The sequence below is a fragment of the Panthera tigris genome, chromosome C1 (genome assembly GCF_018350195.1).
Source record: "Panthera tigris isolate Pti1 chromosome C1, P.tigris_Pti1_mat1.1, whole genome shotgun sequence".
Lineage (NCBI taxonomy): Eukaryota > Metazoa > Chordata > Mammalia > Carnivora > Felidae > Panthera > Panthera tigris.
In genome coordinates, this window is record NC_056667.1 from 5,349,941 (window position 1) to 5,365,612 (window position 15,672).

Here is a 15,672-nt window from a genome sequence, read left to right on the forward strand (position 1 = left end):
CCGCCCCCCCCTGTTCTTTCCCTCCCACCCCACCTCCCCGCCCCGGTGCCGTGAAAGGGGCGGAGCGCTCGGCTCTCCCGGCCCGGGCTCCACCCTCTGAGGGCCCCTCCCCCACTGCCTACGCGCCCGCTTTCCGGATTGGCCGAGCACCGCCCACCACCCGAACACCAGCGTTACGTAAAGGGCGTCGGCGTCTTTTCCCCGCCCACTCGCCTCGGGTTATGTAACCCGGGCGCCCCGGCCGAGGCCCCGCCCCCGGGCCAATGGAGGCCCGCACAGCTGGCCGCGGCGGCCAATCGCGCGGCTGGGGGGCGGGGCCTCGTCACGTGGCGCGCAGGGGGCGCGGCGCCGGCGGCCACCCGGCACGCGGCGGGCTTCGGGACGGTTCGCGGCCCGGCCTCGCGCCGGGCGAGCGGTGGCGGCAGCGGCTGCGGCAGTGGGTGAGTGCTCTGCCGGGGCCGGGAGGTCTCCCCCGAGGCCGCCCTGTGCCGTTGGGCCGGCGGCCGGGCGGTGCCGGGCCGGGAACCTGGGGGTCCGCAACTTTGCGCGGGAAGTTTCCCTGCCGGGGTCCGGTTTCTGCGGAGCCGTCGGCGCCGAGGGGCCTCCTGCAGTCCGGCTCCCGCAGCAGGCCGCCCGTTTCCCTGGACACTCGTGCCCTGTGTCGCCCCCAGGCTGCCTCCTGGAGCGGGGCCGTCGGAGACTGCATGGAGACCCCGCAGAGAAGACTTCCTCCAGGTGAGCGGGGTCGGTGGCCGCCGGCTCCCGGTGACTTGGAGCTTTCCCTGCGGCGACCGCACGCGCAGAAATGAGGAATCCAGGTCTGCCGCTGCCCGCAGAGTGAGCGGCAGGCAACGGACTGAGGGCCGCCCCGCAAAAGATGGACCCCTGTGAAGATCTGGAAAGGTCCAGCCATAAGTCTCTGGACTCCAGGGAGACGGGGCCTCCGGAACTTGAAGGACCACGGGCCTGCGACCCTGAGGCCCTGGGGAAAGGACACGAGGAGATGTGGAGCCAGAAGTATCACCTGCAGAGCCCACGCGCGGAGAGCAGCAACAGGTGACACACCGTGATTCTTGCGTCGTTGTTCCTCGGGGAAGGAGGGCTGAAACCCTTGTATTTCTTTGTTTGTGAGCCTAGGAGAAGCTTTAGGGGGATACTGGACGACTCCGGATGAAATACGTTGGGAAACTGAAGAATTCCCGAAGAGAACCATACGTTCGGAAGGAGTGGTTAAGGATTTAGCTGGAGTGGGGGCTCAAGTGGGAATGAGAAAGAACAGAGAATGTTTGATGATCACCCCTTGTTTCTTGGGCTGGGATCCCACACCTGTCAAACCAGAAACAGACCCATGAACTAAATGAGTTGATCCGTGGTGAGCACTTAGAAAGTTGCTGGGCACCTCGCATGCTGTGCAGTGGACTAACTTTGGCTGTTCTTGTCATCCAAAGCGTGAGTCGAGTTTTGTTTTTTAATCTTCCAGTGAACGGCAAGATCGAAACAGAGTTTCCGAAGAGCTTATGATGGTTGTCCAAGAAATGAAAAAATATTTCCCATCAGAGAGACCCAATAAGCCGAGCACTCTAGACGCCCTCAACTATGCCCTTCGTTGTGTACACAGTGTGCAAGGTAAAACGAGCCGGAGGGAAAGTCCAGTGGTGCAAGTACATCATTTTGCTCGTAAACCTCAGCCGAGCAGGAAGAGTTGTCAGTGTGGTTCTAGTCTCTGAAATGTTTTGAGCTTTTTATGGTGCTGGATGGGTGAGGAGGAAGTCTACACTGATTCTAGTAGTGTGGTAGGTGTGCAAATTAGGAACATCAGGAGAAGGAACCTTTTTTGCGTAATGGTTTAGGACCTGCTGTTTAGTGCCCGTGCCATATTTTGTGATTTGCTGCAGGAGAGTACACTTGGGCACATTTTAAAGACTCACTTTAAAAAAGATGTTTTTTAATGTTAATTTATTTTTGAGAGAATGAGAGAGACAGAGCATGAGCAGGGGAGGGGCAGAGAGGGAGACACACAGCATCGGAAGCCGGCTCCAGGCTCCGAGCTGTCAGCACAGAGCCTGATGTGGGGCTCGAACCCCCAAACCGTGAAACCATGACTTGAGCCGAAGTCGAACGCTGAACCGACTGAGCCACCCAGGCACCCCTGAAGACTCACTTTTTAAAGAATCATTGTCTTCTGGGCTGCCTGGGTGGCTCAGTCGGTCCAGCGTCTGACTTCGGCTCAGGTCATGCTCTCGCGGTTTGTGGGTTCGAGCCCCGCGTCAGGCTCTGTCTGTGCTGATAGCTCGGAGCCTGGAGCCTGCTTCAGATTCTGTGTCTCCCCCCCTTTCTGCCCCTCCCATGCTCATGCTCTCTCTCTGTGTCTCAATAATAAATAAAAGTTAAAACTACTTTCTGTGAAACATTAAAAAAAAAATCATTGTCTTCTAAGGTTATTGGGGAAAAAATACATTTGAGAAAATGCAATTCCCCATTCGCTGTCATCCACATACTGTTCCGGTGCCTTGATGATATATCAGGAATCTACCAAATTAAAAATGAACAATTACAAACACCTTTTCCTTTTTATCTCTGACTTTTCATTTCCAGGGATTTCATAAAGTACACATTTTCATTAGCATAAATCTCTGTGACTTCGTGTAGGACACACAGTTCTTGAGTACTGAAGTAATGTTTCTGCCATAAACATGTCACGTGTATGTGTTCGAAATTTTCGGTTTTAGTACCTTCAGTGGGTCCTGCTCCTCGCAATGTGGAACAGCAAAAAATCCTGAAACTCCAAGGCTTAGGTTTGTACAACTGTCAGTATTTTAGGTGCAAGATGATGCTGTGGTTTTGAGGAAAACACGCTGAGGTGTCCTCATCCTGAAAAACGAGCCAACTTGAACGGTAGTGAAACTTCCTTCCTGAAGATACTGTTGTCACTGGACTGCCTCTTTATTTCCTTGTGTTTCTTAGCAAACAGTGAGTTTTTCCAGATTCTCCGTCCGGATGGAGCACCTCGAGCAGATGTGACCAGGTACAGTCTTGAGGAACTGAGCACGGTTGCTTCAGAACATGCCTCCAAAAACACAGTAAGGATTCCCAAGTTTTGCCGTATCAACCAGGGTGATTTTTCCTAACGACTTTATCCAGATGTAGATTTTTAAACCTAATAACTTGGGAGTTGCAGAAACCACGATTTGAGGCTAGAAGCAAATTACCATGGAGGTGTTGTGTAGTATGATGGCCCTCGCCAGAGCACGGACCTAAAACCAGGAGGCAGCACGCGAGCGGTGGTTCTCTGTGCTTTGGTTCTCAGGTGCCCCAACATCCCGAGCTTCCCTGAGTTTTCTGGAATTAAGAGGAAAAAAAATAAACTGCAGAGCGGTTGCCCTCATTTTATTCTAAGCCCCGAATTGTTAATTTGTATTTGTAACATTCTTAGTTCCAGTACCTACTACTTTAAGTTGTTAACAGCTGGATTTTATAGAACAGGTGAGTTGATATGCTGTCATTTTTTGGGTAACGTTTTGGAAGAGACATTTAGTGTATCTGTTTTGAATCTCTTCATGTTGACTGAGTAATTCAACCGCACCCTTTACTGACGCGATGGAGATTACTTAATTTTTTTTTTTTTTAATTTTTTCAACGTTTTTTTATTTATTTTTGGGACAGAGAGAGACAGAGCATGAACGAGGGAGGGGCAGAGAGAGAGGGAGACACAGAATCGGAAACAGGCTCCAGGCTCCGAGCCATCAGCCCAGAGCCTGACGCGGGGCTCGAACTCACAGACCGCGAGATCGTGAGCTGGCTGAAGTCGGACGCTTAACCGACTGCGCCACCCAGGCGCCCCGAGATTACTTAATTTTTAATTCAAGTCATGTTTAGACTTCAGCGTGATTGTAACGTAACGATTTTGTCCTGTCAGAACATGAGCTGTGCTAAAACCACAGTAGCTTTTGTTTCACTGACCGAGGTGTTTATGGTACTGCTGCGGGTGTGGCCGAGATGTGAGACACACTGAAAAGTTTAAGAAAACATTTCCCCTTTAAGATCTCCAAAATAAAGCCAGACAGGAAGGCATGCCGGTGCTGGAATCGCAGACACAAACCGTGGCCCGTTATGAACGTTCCACATGTCCGATGGGACAAATCAGAAGTTATTCTTCTGTACTGATGGTGTCTCAGGGAGGGGAGTCTCGAGCCTGGTCCTAAAGCCTAGAGTTCTCTGTTGGTGAAGAGAGGACAGTCCCCCTGGTTTGCAAACGAGAAGGAATCAGAAGCAGACGTGCCACATGCATGCTTATAGATATGGGAGGAGCTGGTGTATCCTTTGGTATAGAAATCAGACCTTCAGGAGGTAAAATGCAGGTTCTACGGTGATGGTTAAGCTGTATATTGGAGAATTACACGGCCATTGTGGGACATGTGTGCGTGTTTTAAGCTTTTGATCACGTTAGAAGTCTAGAAGTTTACCTTTCAGGGAATATTGCCGTAAGGATCTCAGTGTTGGCATTCATCCCCAATGTTTGTTATAGGATACCTTTGTGGCAGTGTTTTCATTTCTGTCTGGAAGGTTAGTGCACGTTTCTGAACAGGCCACTTCGATCCTGAACTGTAAGAAGGGTTTCTTGGAGTCCTCGCACTTTGTTGAACTGCTCGCCCCTCAAGATGTGAGGGTGTTCTGTGCACACACTGTCCACGCTCAGCTTCCCTTCTGGAACAGCTGGACCCGAAGAGGTAACGGGACCGATGCTCAGATGTTTATCTTGCCTCGTAAAGATCAGTTTCATTCTTTGAGAGATAGGACCAAAATTGACACATTATTTTGAATCTGCAAACTGTACGGTTTTTCTTACCTCTTTATGTTAAAAAGTCAGAATGTGGAGTGCCTGGCTGACTCTGTCAGAGGAGCACACAACTCTTAATCTCAGGGTCGTGAGTTCAAGGCCCACGTTAGGCATAGGGATTACTAAAAGTAAGTAAAACTTAAAAAAAAATTAAAAAGTAAATAAAAAGTCAATGTGACGAAAACAGCACTTTAAATGCTTCTCTTGACAAAAAGTTCCAATCAATATGCTGTCATTTAGTCAAATTGATTAACTACGTAGGTTATATATCATACACATGGTGTGATAGCCTGCGTAACTCAATACCAGGTTATTGTTATGAAGACTCTGTTCCCTCTAAGTTAATAAAATTAAATTTTTTTTCTCTTAAATTGACTTCATTATTTCTTTGCTTTGTTTGGAGATAAACTTCTCATGGTCGGCTCCCATTCTAGCTTTGCTTCCCCCTAAAAGTTCACAAATCTCATTGCTTTGTTTTCCTTCTGACATGCTTATTTTCCTGAACCTGGGATGCCTGTTCACAGTTTTCTCTGTGGCATTCAGTCCTGTGTGCTTTTTAAAATAAGTCGTTACTTCTTTTTACAGCCACCCGTTATTACTTATTTCATATCCTTTGTTAGTGTATCTCAAAGCGTGGTATATAGATCAACTTTTTCCTCTTGATTCCAAGCCTTTTTCTCTATTTTTTTTATTTAAATCTGATTTATTATGGTAAAAAAAAAATAGCAAAATTTACCATTTTACCAATTTTAAGTGTACAGTTTCATGGCATTAGGTACGTTGGCATGGTTGTGAAACTCACCTCCAGAACATTCTCATCTTGCAAATCTAGGACTCTGTGCCCATTCCGATTTTTTAGTGCATACGTGGTCTAATGGAGAACAGTCTTGCACTTACAGGCTCCTTTTTCCAGTGACAGACCTTTGCCCCATCTTTTGTGTACAGTTTGTATAAGCTTCAGGACGCACACCTGTCTTCCTCATTTCCTGTCACTCGAAAATGTGGATTTCATTTCTGTTCCTCTTTCGTGAACACGTATTTTCAACCTTTAATTGTCCACCTTTGTTTCTCCGCTTTTATTGGTCATTCACCCACTCCGCGAACATGTATTCGACAAACACTGTGGGCCGGGAGGATGCAGGGTGTTGACACACAGCTGTGAACAGAGCAGGTGTAGGGCACTGTGTGCCAGTCCTCCCGCTTACCCGATGCTGCTCCTCCAACTGGCCTGTCCAGTCTCTGTTCTTTTCAACCGTGTTATCTTTGCATAATACTTGCTGCTGTGATATTTCCCCTCCGTGTGAAAACATAAATATGCCCTGAAATCGTCTTTTGGATCTAAAAGTTGGCTTCCTCCATGGAGAGACGGTGCCCATCTCAGTGACTAGCCACACGGTGCTTTGCCTCACACACCCCAGCGATTCCAACCCTTCTTGAGCCATTTCCGGGCTGGGCCTGTGTTGCCGCCTCCTGTCCCCTCCTCTGATCTCCTGGAACGTTAAGCGGACAGAGGAAGCTATCGACTCAGCCGTCGTCCGCTTTTGGCCTGGCCTCTGAGCGCATACCCACTTTGGTTTGTCGCGCGGCCCTCACAGAAGGCTCTGACCACTGTTCCTTCAGCGCACGCTTCCAAAAGCAAGAATTCACTGTGACAGCCGAGGTGTGGAAGTGATAACGGGCTCACATCTACTACCTGAGATCCTACAGTCGGGCTGTGTCCTACGTGACCCCTAGAGAATGCGGTTACGTTCAGGTGCCTGGTGTTCCATATACGTAGTGCAAATGAGTCTGCCCTCCGGTAGGGTTCCAGTATTTCCCGTGTGTAAAGAATTTTAAGCAAAGAATCAGTGGTCTGAGCTTTAAATTGAGTCCTGTCCGTTTGTGAACCGTGGAGGCCGGCTAGCTTCTCCCCGTGAAATGCTAGTTTCCTGGCAGCCTGTTAACTGACGCAGACGCGAGCTCGCCCATGGTGGGGAAGGCAGCAGGTATTTGGAATGTTCCGCAGCATGAGGGGATCATCCTCATTGCTACCATCTATGGAAAGGGACTCTTCTTCTTCATGTTTCAGTGGGTTAACTAATTTAATCTCCACAAAAACCTTATGAGGTGTAGACAAGGTCATGGTCCTCGCTTGACAGGTAAGCTAACTGTGTTAGTTTGGGTCTGCTGGAAAGCAAACGTCAGGGCGGGGTCAGCTGTGTAAGAGACTCGCTGGGGGAGGGCGTGGGAGGAGGGGAGCGCTGCCCTCAGCCCACAGCGCTCCTCTGACGCGCGTGGAAAGAGCGGGAACAAGGACTGGGGAGGAGGAGGCTTGGCCAGGCAGTCAAAGGCAAGTCCAGGCCGCAGGCACACGCCGGAGGACCCGTGCGTCTCCGTGGACTGGTCCTGCCTCGGTCTCGCTCTGTGTGCAGGCGCTGGCTGGGAGCGGACATCGGATACGGGGCCCCGGGGACAGCAGCTGTGGCCTGTGGTCAGTTCCGTCCCCTGACGCCGGGAGCTGCTCCCCTTCTTGGCCACTACGGTCATTGAGGCACAGAGCTAAGTGACTCACCCGAGGTCACCCTGCCAGTAAGCGTGGGGCCACGTTTCTCCTTGGTGGTGTGAATCCAGAGTCCGTGCTCTGAACCACTGCCCCTCCTGACTACCGAGTCCCTGTGGCTGTAACTTTATTTATTTATTTATTTAAAAAAAATTTTTTTTAACGTTTATTTTTGAGACAGAGAGACACAGCATGAATGGGGGAGGGGCAGAGAGAGAGGGAGACACAGAATCAGAAGCAGGCTCCAGGCTCTGAGCCATCAACCCAAAGCCCGACACTGGGCTCGAACTCACGGACCGTGAGATCGTGACCTGAGCTGAAGTCAGACGCTTAACCGACTGAGCCACCTAGGCGCCCCATGTAACTTTAAAACAGGAGATCTGGGGGTGTGCCTAGGTGGCTCAGTCAAGTGTCCCGACTCCTGATTTTGGTCCAGTTCATGGTCGTAAGATTGAGCCCCCACATCAGGCTCCAGGCTGACAGTGTGGAGTCTGCTTGGGATTCTCTCTCTCTCTCTCTCTCTCTCTCTCTCTCTCTCTCCCCCTCCCTATCCACCCCCCCTGCCCCCCCACCCGCTTGCACTCCATCTCTGTCAAATAAATAAAACATTAAAAATAAAATGAGATCTGTAATCACACAAAAATGGGCATTCGAAAGTGGCATTAAGGAATGAGTCCTGTTCACAGAAATCATCTCAAAAAAATCGAGGATGCTTTTGAAACATGCTTATCTTGCTGTAATTTCTCCATAAGTTCACCCGAGCCTTTGCTAAGGTAGTTTCTGTGGTAGGACCGTTAACATGTCTCAGAGGAATTAATTCAGTAAACCTACCCGGTCAGCCCCTGCTCTCGTTCTTTCTCACAGACGTGCTGTGAGAACAGTGTTCTGGTTTCAGAATTCCGGGACTGGAACTTTCATAGTTTTCTGAATTCTAATACTTTGATCATCCGTGCCTTTTTATTTTTATTTTTATTTTTTTAATGTTTATTTATTTTTGAAAGAGAGACAGAGTGAGAGGCAGAGGGGCAGAGAGAGGAGTCACAGAATCCGAAGCAGACTCCAGGCTCCGAGCTGTCAGCACAGAGCCCGACGTGGGGCTTGAACTCACGGAGTGTAAGATCGTGACCTGAGCTGAAGTCGGACGCTTAACCGACTGAGCCACCCAGGCGCCCCTCATCTGTGCCTTTTTAAAAGGAGTTTGTGTGTGTGTGTGTATTTTTAATCAAGTACATTTTCATTGATCATTCAAAAGCCCATTTTCTGACTCTTCCTATATTCTTCTGCTCAGAAGTGCAAAGATCTGGACCATTTTCCGTATTTTGGTTTCCTCTCTCTCTCTTTTTTCGAGAAGAGAGAAGGAGCACAAGGGGAGAAGAGGGAGAGGGAAAGAGAGAATCCTAAGCAGGCTCTACACTCAGCACGGAGCCCAGCGCAGGGCTGGAACCCGCGACCCCGGGATCACAACCTGAGCTGAAATCAAGAGTTGAATGCTCAACCGACTGAGCCACCCAGGAGTCCCAGTATTTTGGTTCTTTAGAGCTCTCACTGTGTGTGCTCCTTCAGTGTATCTTTTTAAAACATCTTGGTTTTAAGCATTTCCTCTCTTCCTATGACTAAGGACTTTTTTTTTATTTAAAAAAAATTTTTTTTTTAACATTTTTATTTAGTTTTGAGACAGGAAGAGACAGAGCATGAACAGGGGAGGGTCAGAGAGAGGGAGACACAGAATCTGAAACAGGCTCCAGGCTCTGAGCCGTCAGCACAGAGCCCGACGCGGGGCTCGAACTCACGGACTGTGAGATCGTGACCTGAGCTGAAGTCGGAGGCTTAACCGACTGAGCCACCCAGGCGCCCCAGGACTTTTCACCCCAGTGAGCGAATGTCCAAAAGATAAATTTAAGGAGCTGTAAGCAGAGGAGACGTAAATAGTCAGCAAACACCGGGGAGAAGGTTCAGCCCCCGATCGAGGCAAACTTAAACGCTGCTGCACTACCACTTCACAAACCAATGAAATTCATGCAGAAAGCAATAAAATTGTGTACTGTCAGTGGGACAGTACACAGTGAGAGGCAGATGATCGTACCACTTGGCCCAGGGCCCCGACTTGGGGGACTTTATTCCAGGCAAGAAACAAGTGAAAGACATGTATGTGTCATACACCTAAATGCCGGAAGTTGTCGACGTCGACAATCCGTGAGGTGTGTCCAGACTATTCCAGTGAAATAGAGTTTTATCACCAAAGTAAATGTGTCACCGGATTATTGCAGTGATATCGGAGAGATGAGCATGGGCAGTTTCAGCGATAGAGGATGGACCGCGGGAAGCAGTAAGGGACAGACCTCAGTCCAGTGCCCTCGGTCTGAGAGCCACTGCTAGAATAGGAAAGCCCCTGGAAGATCCTGGATGTGACTACATCTCAAGAGTAGCTCCTCCTTTGTTGTTTTTTTTTTTTATAATGTTTATTTATTTTTGAGAGAGGGAAAGAGTGTGCGTGAACATGGGAGGGGCAGAGGGAGAGGGGGACAGAGGATCCAAAGCAGGCTCTGCACTGAGAGCAGTGAGCCGGATGCGGGGCTCGAACTCACAAACTCTGAAATCACAACCTCAGCCGAAGTCGGACACTCAATCAACTGAGCCACCAGGAGCCCCAAGAGTATCTCCTTTGAAAGAATCATTTATTGTCTGGGGATAGTTCAAGTTTGTCTCACCGAGGAGGGGCTGCTCTGCCCTGTTGCTCTGGGAGGGGGTGAGTAACACTTTGTCTTTATTTCCCGCAGCATCTCAGTACGAATTCGCTCCGGTGAAATCCTTTTTCTGCAGGATCTGGTAAGTCTCGGGGCTTGTGGGGGCCGGGAATGGTGGGTTATGTTCTGATTTTATTTGGTACTTTTTAGATTCTTCCGGATTCATCTAGGACTCCGATCTTGCCATCAGAAGTTTGTATTTTGTTTATTTTTTTAGTGTGAGAGAGAGAGAGCAAGTGGGGGAGAGGGAGAGAGAGAGAATCCTAACTCAGCAGGCTCCATGCCGAGCACAGAACTCAACACGGGGCTCGATCTCACAACCCTGAGATCATGACCGGAGCCAAAATCAAGAGTCAGATGCTTAACCAGCTGAGCTATCCAGGCACCCCAAGGAGTTTGTATTTTGATTGGGAAGAGACATACATTCACAAAATGCCTACCTACATAAAAATGCAATCAGGAAAAAGGGCAAAGAGATTCTTGTTAGCCAGTGATGCAGGGAGGGGCATTGTCTCTCTCTCTCTCTCTCTCTCTCTCTCTCACAACCACTGGATGGTAAGTTAACTGTCAAATGGCCATTGTTTTAGGTTCTTTTATTTTTTGTTTTTGGTTTTGTTTTGTTTTGTTGCTTTTTGTCCTTTGGTCACATTTAAAATTAATTTTTGAAATTTCTGTGCCTCATGTGGGGCTTGAACTCACAACCCTGGGATCAGGAGTCACATGCTGTACCGACTAAGCCAGTTAGGCGCCCCGAGTTTTTGAAATTTTCAATAACTTTAAAGGAAGTAAGATAGATCTGTTCAAGGGAAGGATTTAAAAGGTCCAGACATAGTGAACCAGAAGAAAACAGACCAAAATTTTAATCGTAGTTGATTTCTGGTAGGAGTCATTGGTGACTTTTACTATAATTTGTTCATGTTACTTTGTCAATAAAAAGAAAACATGTTTCAACGATGTTATGATTCCCAGTATTAGTACTAAAGTTCCTAAATGCTCCAGACGTGTGGAAAACTAAAGAGAACACGCCTTGTAATGGATTAGTCGGCTGCTCCGTGGGGTTGGGGGAACTTGAGCTAATCGTATTCCGGTACTTGGGGGAGCGATACCCCAGGGAAGGTGTGCAGGAGGGAGGGCTGTGTTGGTTCATTCAGGCCTTTACAGAGGAGTTCTTATGAAGAGCTTAGAACAGTGCTTACCACGTAGTAAGTGCTGTTTGTGTTTGTTTTGTTAGTAAACATACCCGTGTGCCTTCTCTGAGCCAGGCGAGGCTACAGGTACAAAGTTCTTGCCCTCATGGACCTTACATTCTGTGTGTGGGGTACCAATAATAAACAGGTACATGTGTATGTGTCAGCTGGCGGTAAGTTCCGTGTAGAACAGTGCAAGAGAGTAAGGGAATTCTGGGCAGTGCAGAGATTACTAGTGTTCTCAGGGGGGTCAAGGAATCTTCTCTAACAAGAAGCCTGATTGGAGCCAGAGCCTGAAGGAGGTGAGAGAGTGAGCCACACCTCTCTGAGAGAAGGGTGTTCCAGATAAGTGCAAAGGCCCTGGGGCGGAGCATGCTTGGCCTGTGGGCGGAGTGACAAGGAAGCGAATGCTGCTGGAGCACAGGAGGGGGTGAGCAGGAAGGACAGGAAGAAACAGGGAGCTTTGACTTCTGAAGGAAACGTTTTGTTCAGGTCTATCATTTATTTGAAAACTTTAGTTTTGGAATTTGCAAAATAAAGGGAAGTAGAGGAGAAAGGACGGTGGACTGGTACGCACTTACCATTCCGCCTCGATAACTTTAACCCACAGCCAGTGGTCTGTCACCTCTGCCACCACCTGCTCCTCAGCCCGCCCTCCCCATGATTCTGAAGCAGAATCTCAGATCGTGCATCATTTCCTCCATTGGCATCTCAGAATGGGATCTAAAAGATAAGGTTCCCATTAATGTCTGTGGTGCTCAAATTGTCCCGTCTGTGGCCAGCCGGAGCCCCTTCGGGTTAGCTCTGGGACCGTGTGAGGGCGCCCCTGTGGTCGGTGACAGCCTCCTTGGCTTCAGGGATGATGTCCCACCCAGCCTCTTCCCAGACATTTCCTGCCTCAGACATGGAGTCAGTTGTTTCTCCAAGGATCCCTCACTCCTCGTGCTGGGAAGTGGCATCACCATCCGGAGGCCAACTCTGCACGGTGGGGGGCGGGGAGGTGGCTAGGCTATCATGGCTTCTAGGCATTCTCAGTTTCATCTTCCAGAAGGATGGCAATTGGTAATTGGTGTTAAAAAAGGGCCGCGTTGGGCGCTGTGCTGGGGATGGCGTGGGCGCGACAGGCAGCAGGTGCACAGGGGGAGGGGATGCGGAAGTGTCTTGGATATCGTGGATGGATTTGTATGCGAGAGTTACTGGAGTTTATCCACGGACGAGGTTGGGGTGTGAAATAGAGGCTGAGTTGAGGTGGCGCAAGAGTCTTTGGCTCCAGTCGCCGTGTGCGGGGGCAGAGGAGACTAGGAAGGCAGCTTCCTGGAGCAGAGGGCAAGAGTACAAGTTAGGTTCGCCTTACCTGTTGGGAACCTACTCGTGGTGTTGAGCAGGCGTGGGTCCGTGAGTCTGGAGTTGCAGGAGAATTCCGGGCTGGAGACAGGGACTCGGGTCGCCTGTGCACACAGGGCATCGCAAACCCCATGGCGGGGTGGGCCTGGGAGATGCACACACAGAAGTCGGAGGGAGCGGGAGACACAGGCTCAGCTCGTGGCTCAGGGTCCAGGGAAGGCCACCCTCTTCTCAGTGGCGGAAGCGGGTTCGTGGTGGAGAGTGGGGGCACTGGTGGAGGTGCTGGAGTCTGCAGAGAGGCGAGTGAGCGAGGTGGGGGTGGGAGTGCGTGTGCACGTGGCCACGGACGGACGTGGAGCTTCTAGGCCACCACAGACCGTTTGACACCTATGTCAACGACGGTGGGAGAGGGGATGTGACTGGTAGAAACAAGGGAGTATGAATTCAGTTGTGGGCACATGGACACTAAGGGGACCGTCGTATCCAAGGAGAAGTGTCCTCTGGGCAGCTGGAGCTGTGAAACAGGGTGACAGTCTTGGAGTCGAGCCGCCCCGACCCAGGGAGGTGCCCCGCAGCGGGGGCTGGGGCTTGGCCAGCAGGTTGCAGCCCTGCTTTCCGGCTCAGGCAGGCACGTAAGGAGTGTTCACCCGCACACAGGGCCCTGCGCCCATCAGGTGTGGCTGAAGCAGTAAGACTGAGTCAGTCCCCTGAGAGATAGAGGAAGGGACGGTGAAGAACTGGCTTTGGGGGCACGATCACAAGAGCCCCGTTTTCTGTCATGTGGTACTTGGTTTAGACGCATGAGGTAAGATAGGTAGTTACACCTGTCCCTCTTGGAAGAAGCAGAAAGTCACATTGGGAAGTTAGGGTTTGGCAGTCAGAGGGAAAGTCGCAGGATGGCTGGTTCGTTTTAACTCACTAAGCTGGTTCTCCATAAAGCCTCTTTTTTTTATATATAAGTTTATTTTATTTTGAGAGAAAGAGAGCTGGGGAGGGGCAGAGAGAGAAGAGAGAGAGAGAGACAGAGGTGCCACACTGTCAGCGCAGAACCTGATGTGGGGCTCGAACTCAACAAACCACGAGATCATGACCTGAGCTAAAACCAAAAGTCAGATGCTTAACCCACTGAGCCACCCAGGCGGGCAGCTTTCCATAAGACCTCTTTATCTCTGAATAATGAATAAGCATAATTGCCTTTGGGTATTGAAAATATAAACTAATGTTTCTCTTCTCTTTAAAATAAACACGTTTAAACGTTTTAGACTTGATCTGTCTCTCTCAGAAATTACCAATAAGACATTTCTCCTGCGTGGTTTCACGTTGGGCTAATTGAATGCATGAGGACAGGCACTCATCATTTTTATTCTTTCCAGTGGAGGCGAAGTCAGAGAGCAAGAGAAGCGTTACTACCCATTCCGGATTATTCCCTATTTGATGCGCGTACATGTCTCTACCCAGCGGGAACCTGAGTCGTGCTGTCTCACCCTGGTGGAGAAAGTTCACTCTGGTTATGAAGGTGAGTCCGGAGTGTCTGCTTTTAGATCAGACCTAACCTGTCAGCACATCAGGTGGGAACACATGAAAGCCTGTTTACTGAGCTGTGGAACCAGAAAAGAGCTCTCAAGGCTTCAGCTTGGCCCCGAACTCTGTGGGCATCTGTAGCATATAGCAGATCTTCCCTGATGTGTATTCGCTACCCTTGACTTCTTGCGTGCTTGTCTCCTTCAAGGCAGCAGCACGGCCCAAGGGTCTAAGCACAGACTTGGCCACAGATACGTGATCCTCTGACCCTTTCTGTACTGGGGACTGTCCTATGGCCTTTTGCTTCTGCCCTGTGTGAAATAGCATAGAAAGTGTGGCACAGAAACATCACAAAAACGAATTTGTGTTTTTTAAGTGTTTTGAAATCCCTTGAGTAAAAACTATAGTTTATATCTTCGGATGGCAGAACTACATTTCTAAATTCATGCATTAGTACGGAAGTAGCTTACATTTATTATTTGCAATTACAGTCCGTTCTGCTGTAACCTGACATCTGCTTCCTTAAAAATTACTGTCCTGTGCAAAATAAACCCCAAACACACACGCACAAAACCACAGGGCTTATGGGAAAAATGGGTTTTAGGGGCACAACACTCAAAACACTTAACTGCACATTAAAAATAAGACAGGAATCTAATAAAAACAGTAATGGTTTTACACATTAAATGGTTAAGAAATACACAGTCGCTGCAGTAAATATGGCACCTCACCCTGAAAAAGCCCCGCGGTGGCTTGTGGCTGTGGGTGTTGGCACCTGCCGTGGCTCCTGAGTTACTGTGGAAGGAGGGGGGTGGAAGGAAGGTTGTCTGAAGTCGGACGTGGACGGGCATGGCTCGTAACACGCAGCGCACAGAGGTAGCCATAGGTGTTTGCGGGGTGTGCGTGTGTTTGTGTATTCGTGGGTGACTCCGTTCACCTCTCGTGTCTTGCAAATGAAATTGTGCGTGATTTCAAATCACACCACTTGCAAAATGAATTACAGCAGAATTGGCCACACCAATTATATTACATAGATTTGAAATCTCCGAATCACGCCGACACCAAATCCAGGGTGCTCAGTTACATACAACCACCAAATACAACCACGCTTTCTAGTCCTGACCTTTAATTTCCCCTTGCTTTGACTGTTGGATTCTTTGTGGTGAGTAAGCTTTTCATGTACACAAATTACTTAAAATTAACTTTAGGAGGGAGCCTGGGTGGCTCAGTCAGTTGAGCATTCAACTTGGGCTCAGATCCTGATCTCACGGTTTGTGCGTTTAAGCCCCGCGTCGGGCTCTGTGCTGACAGCTCAGAGCCTGGAGCCTGCTTCGGATTCTGTGTCTCCCTTGCTCTCTGCCCCTCCCCCACTCATGCTCTGTCTCTCAAAAATGAATAAACATTTAAAAAAATAAAAAATTAAATTAACTTTAGGGGCACCTGAGTGGCTCAGTCAGTTAAGCTTCTGATTCTTCATCTCAGCTCAGGTTTTGATCTCAG

At 49.2% G+C, this 15,672-nt stretch overlaps 1 protein-coding gene across 1 annotated transcript in view; it reads left to right on the forward strand.

The window, feature by feature from the left end:
- The first annotated feature begins 401 nt into the window (after positions 1 to 401).
- The window catches only part of PER3 (period circadian regulator 3), a 56,595-nt gene continuing 41,324 nt past the window's right edge, over positions 402 to 15,672 (forward strand). The window contains 7 exon segments of the mRNA XM_042997368.1: positions 402 to 440; positions 672 to 1,056; positions 1,481 to 1,626; positions 2,965 to 3,080; positions 4,526 to 4,727; positions 10,154 to 10,202; positions 14,025 to 14,167. Of these exon segments, the coding sequence (XP_042853302.1) occupies positions 878 to 1,056; positions 1,481 to 1,626; positions 2,965 to 3,080; positions 4,526 to 4,727; positions 10,154 to 10,202; positions 14,025 to 14,167 (835 nt within the window). The 5' untranslated portion in view covers positions 402 to 440; positions 672 to 877.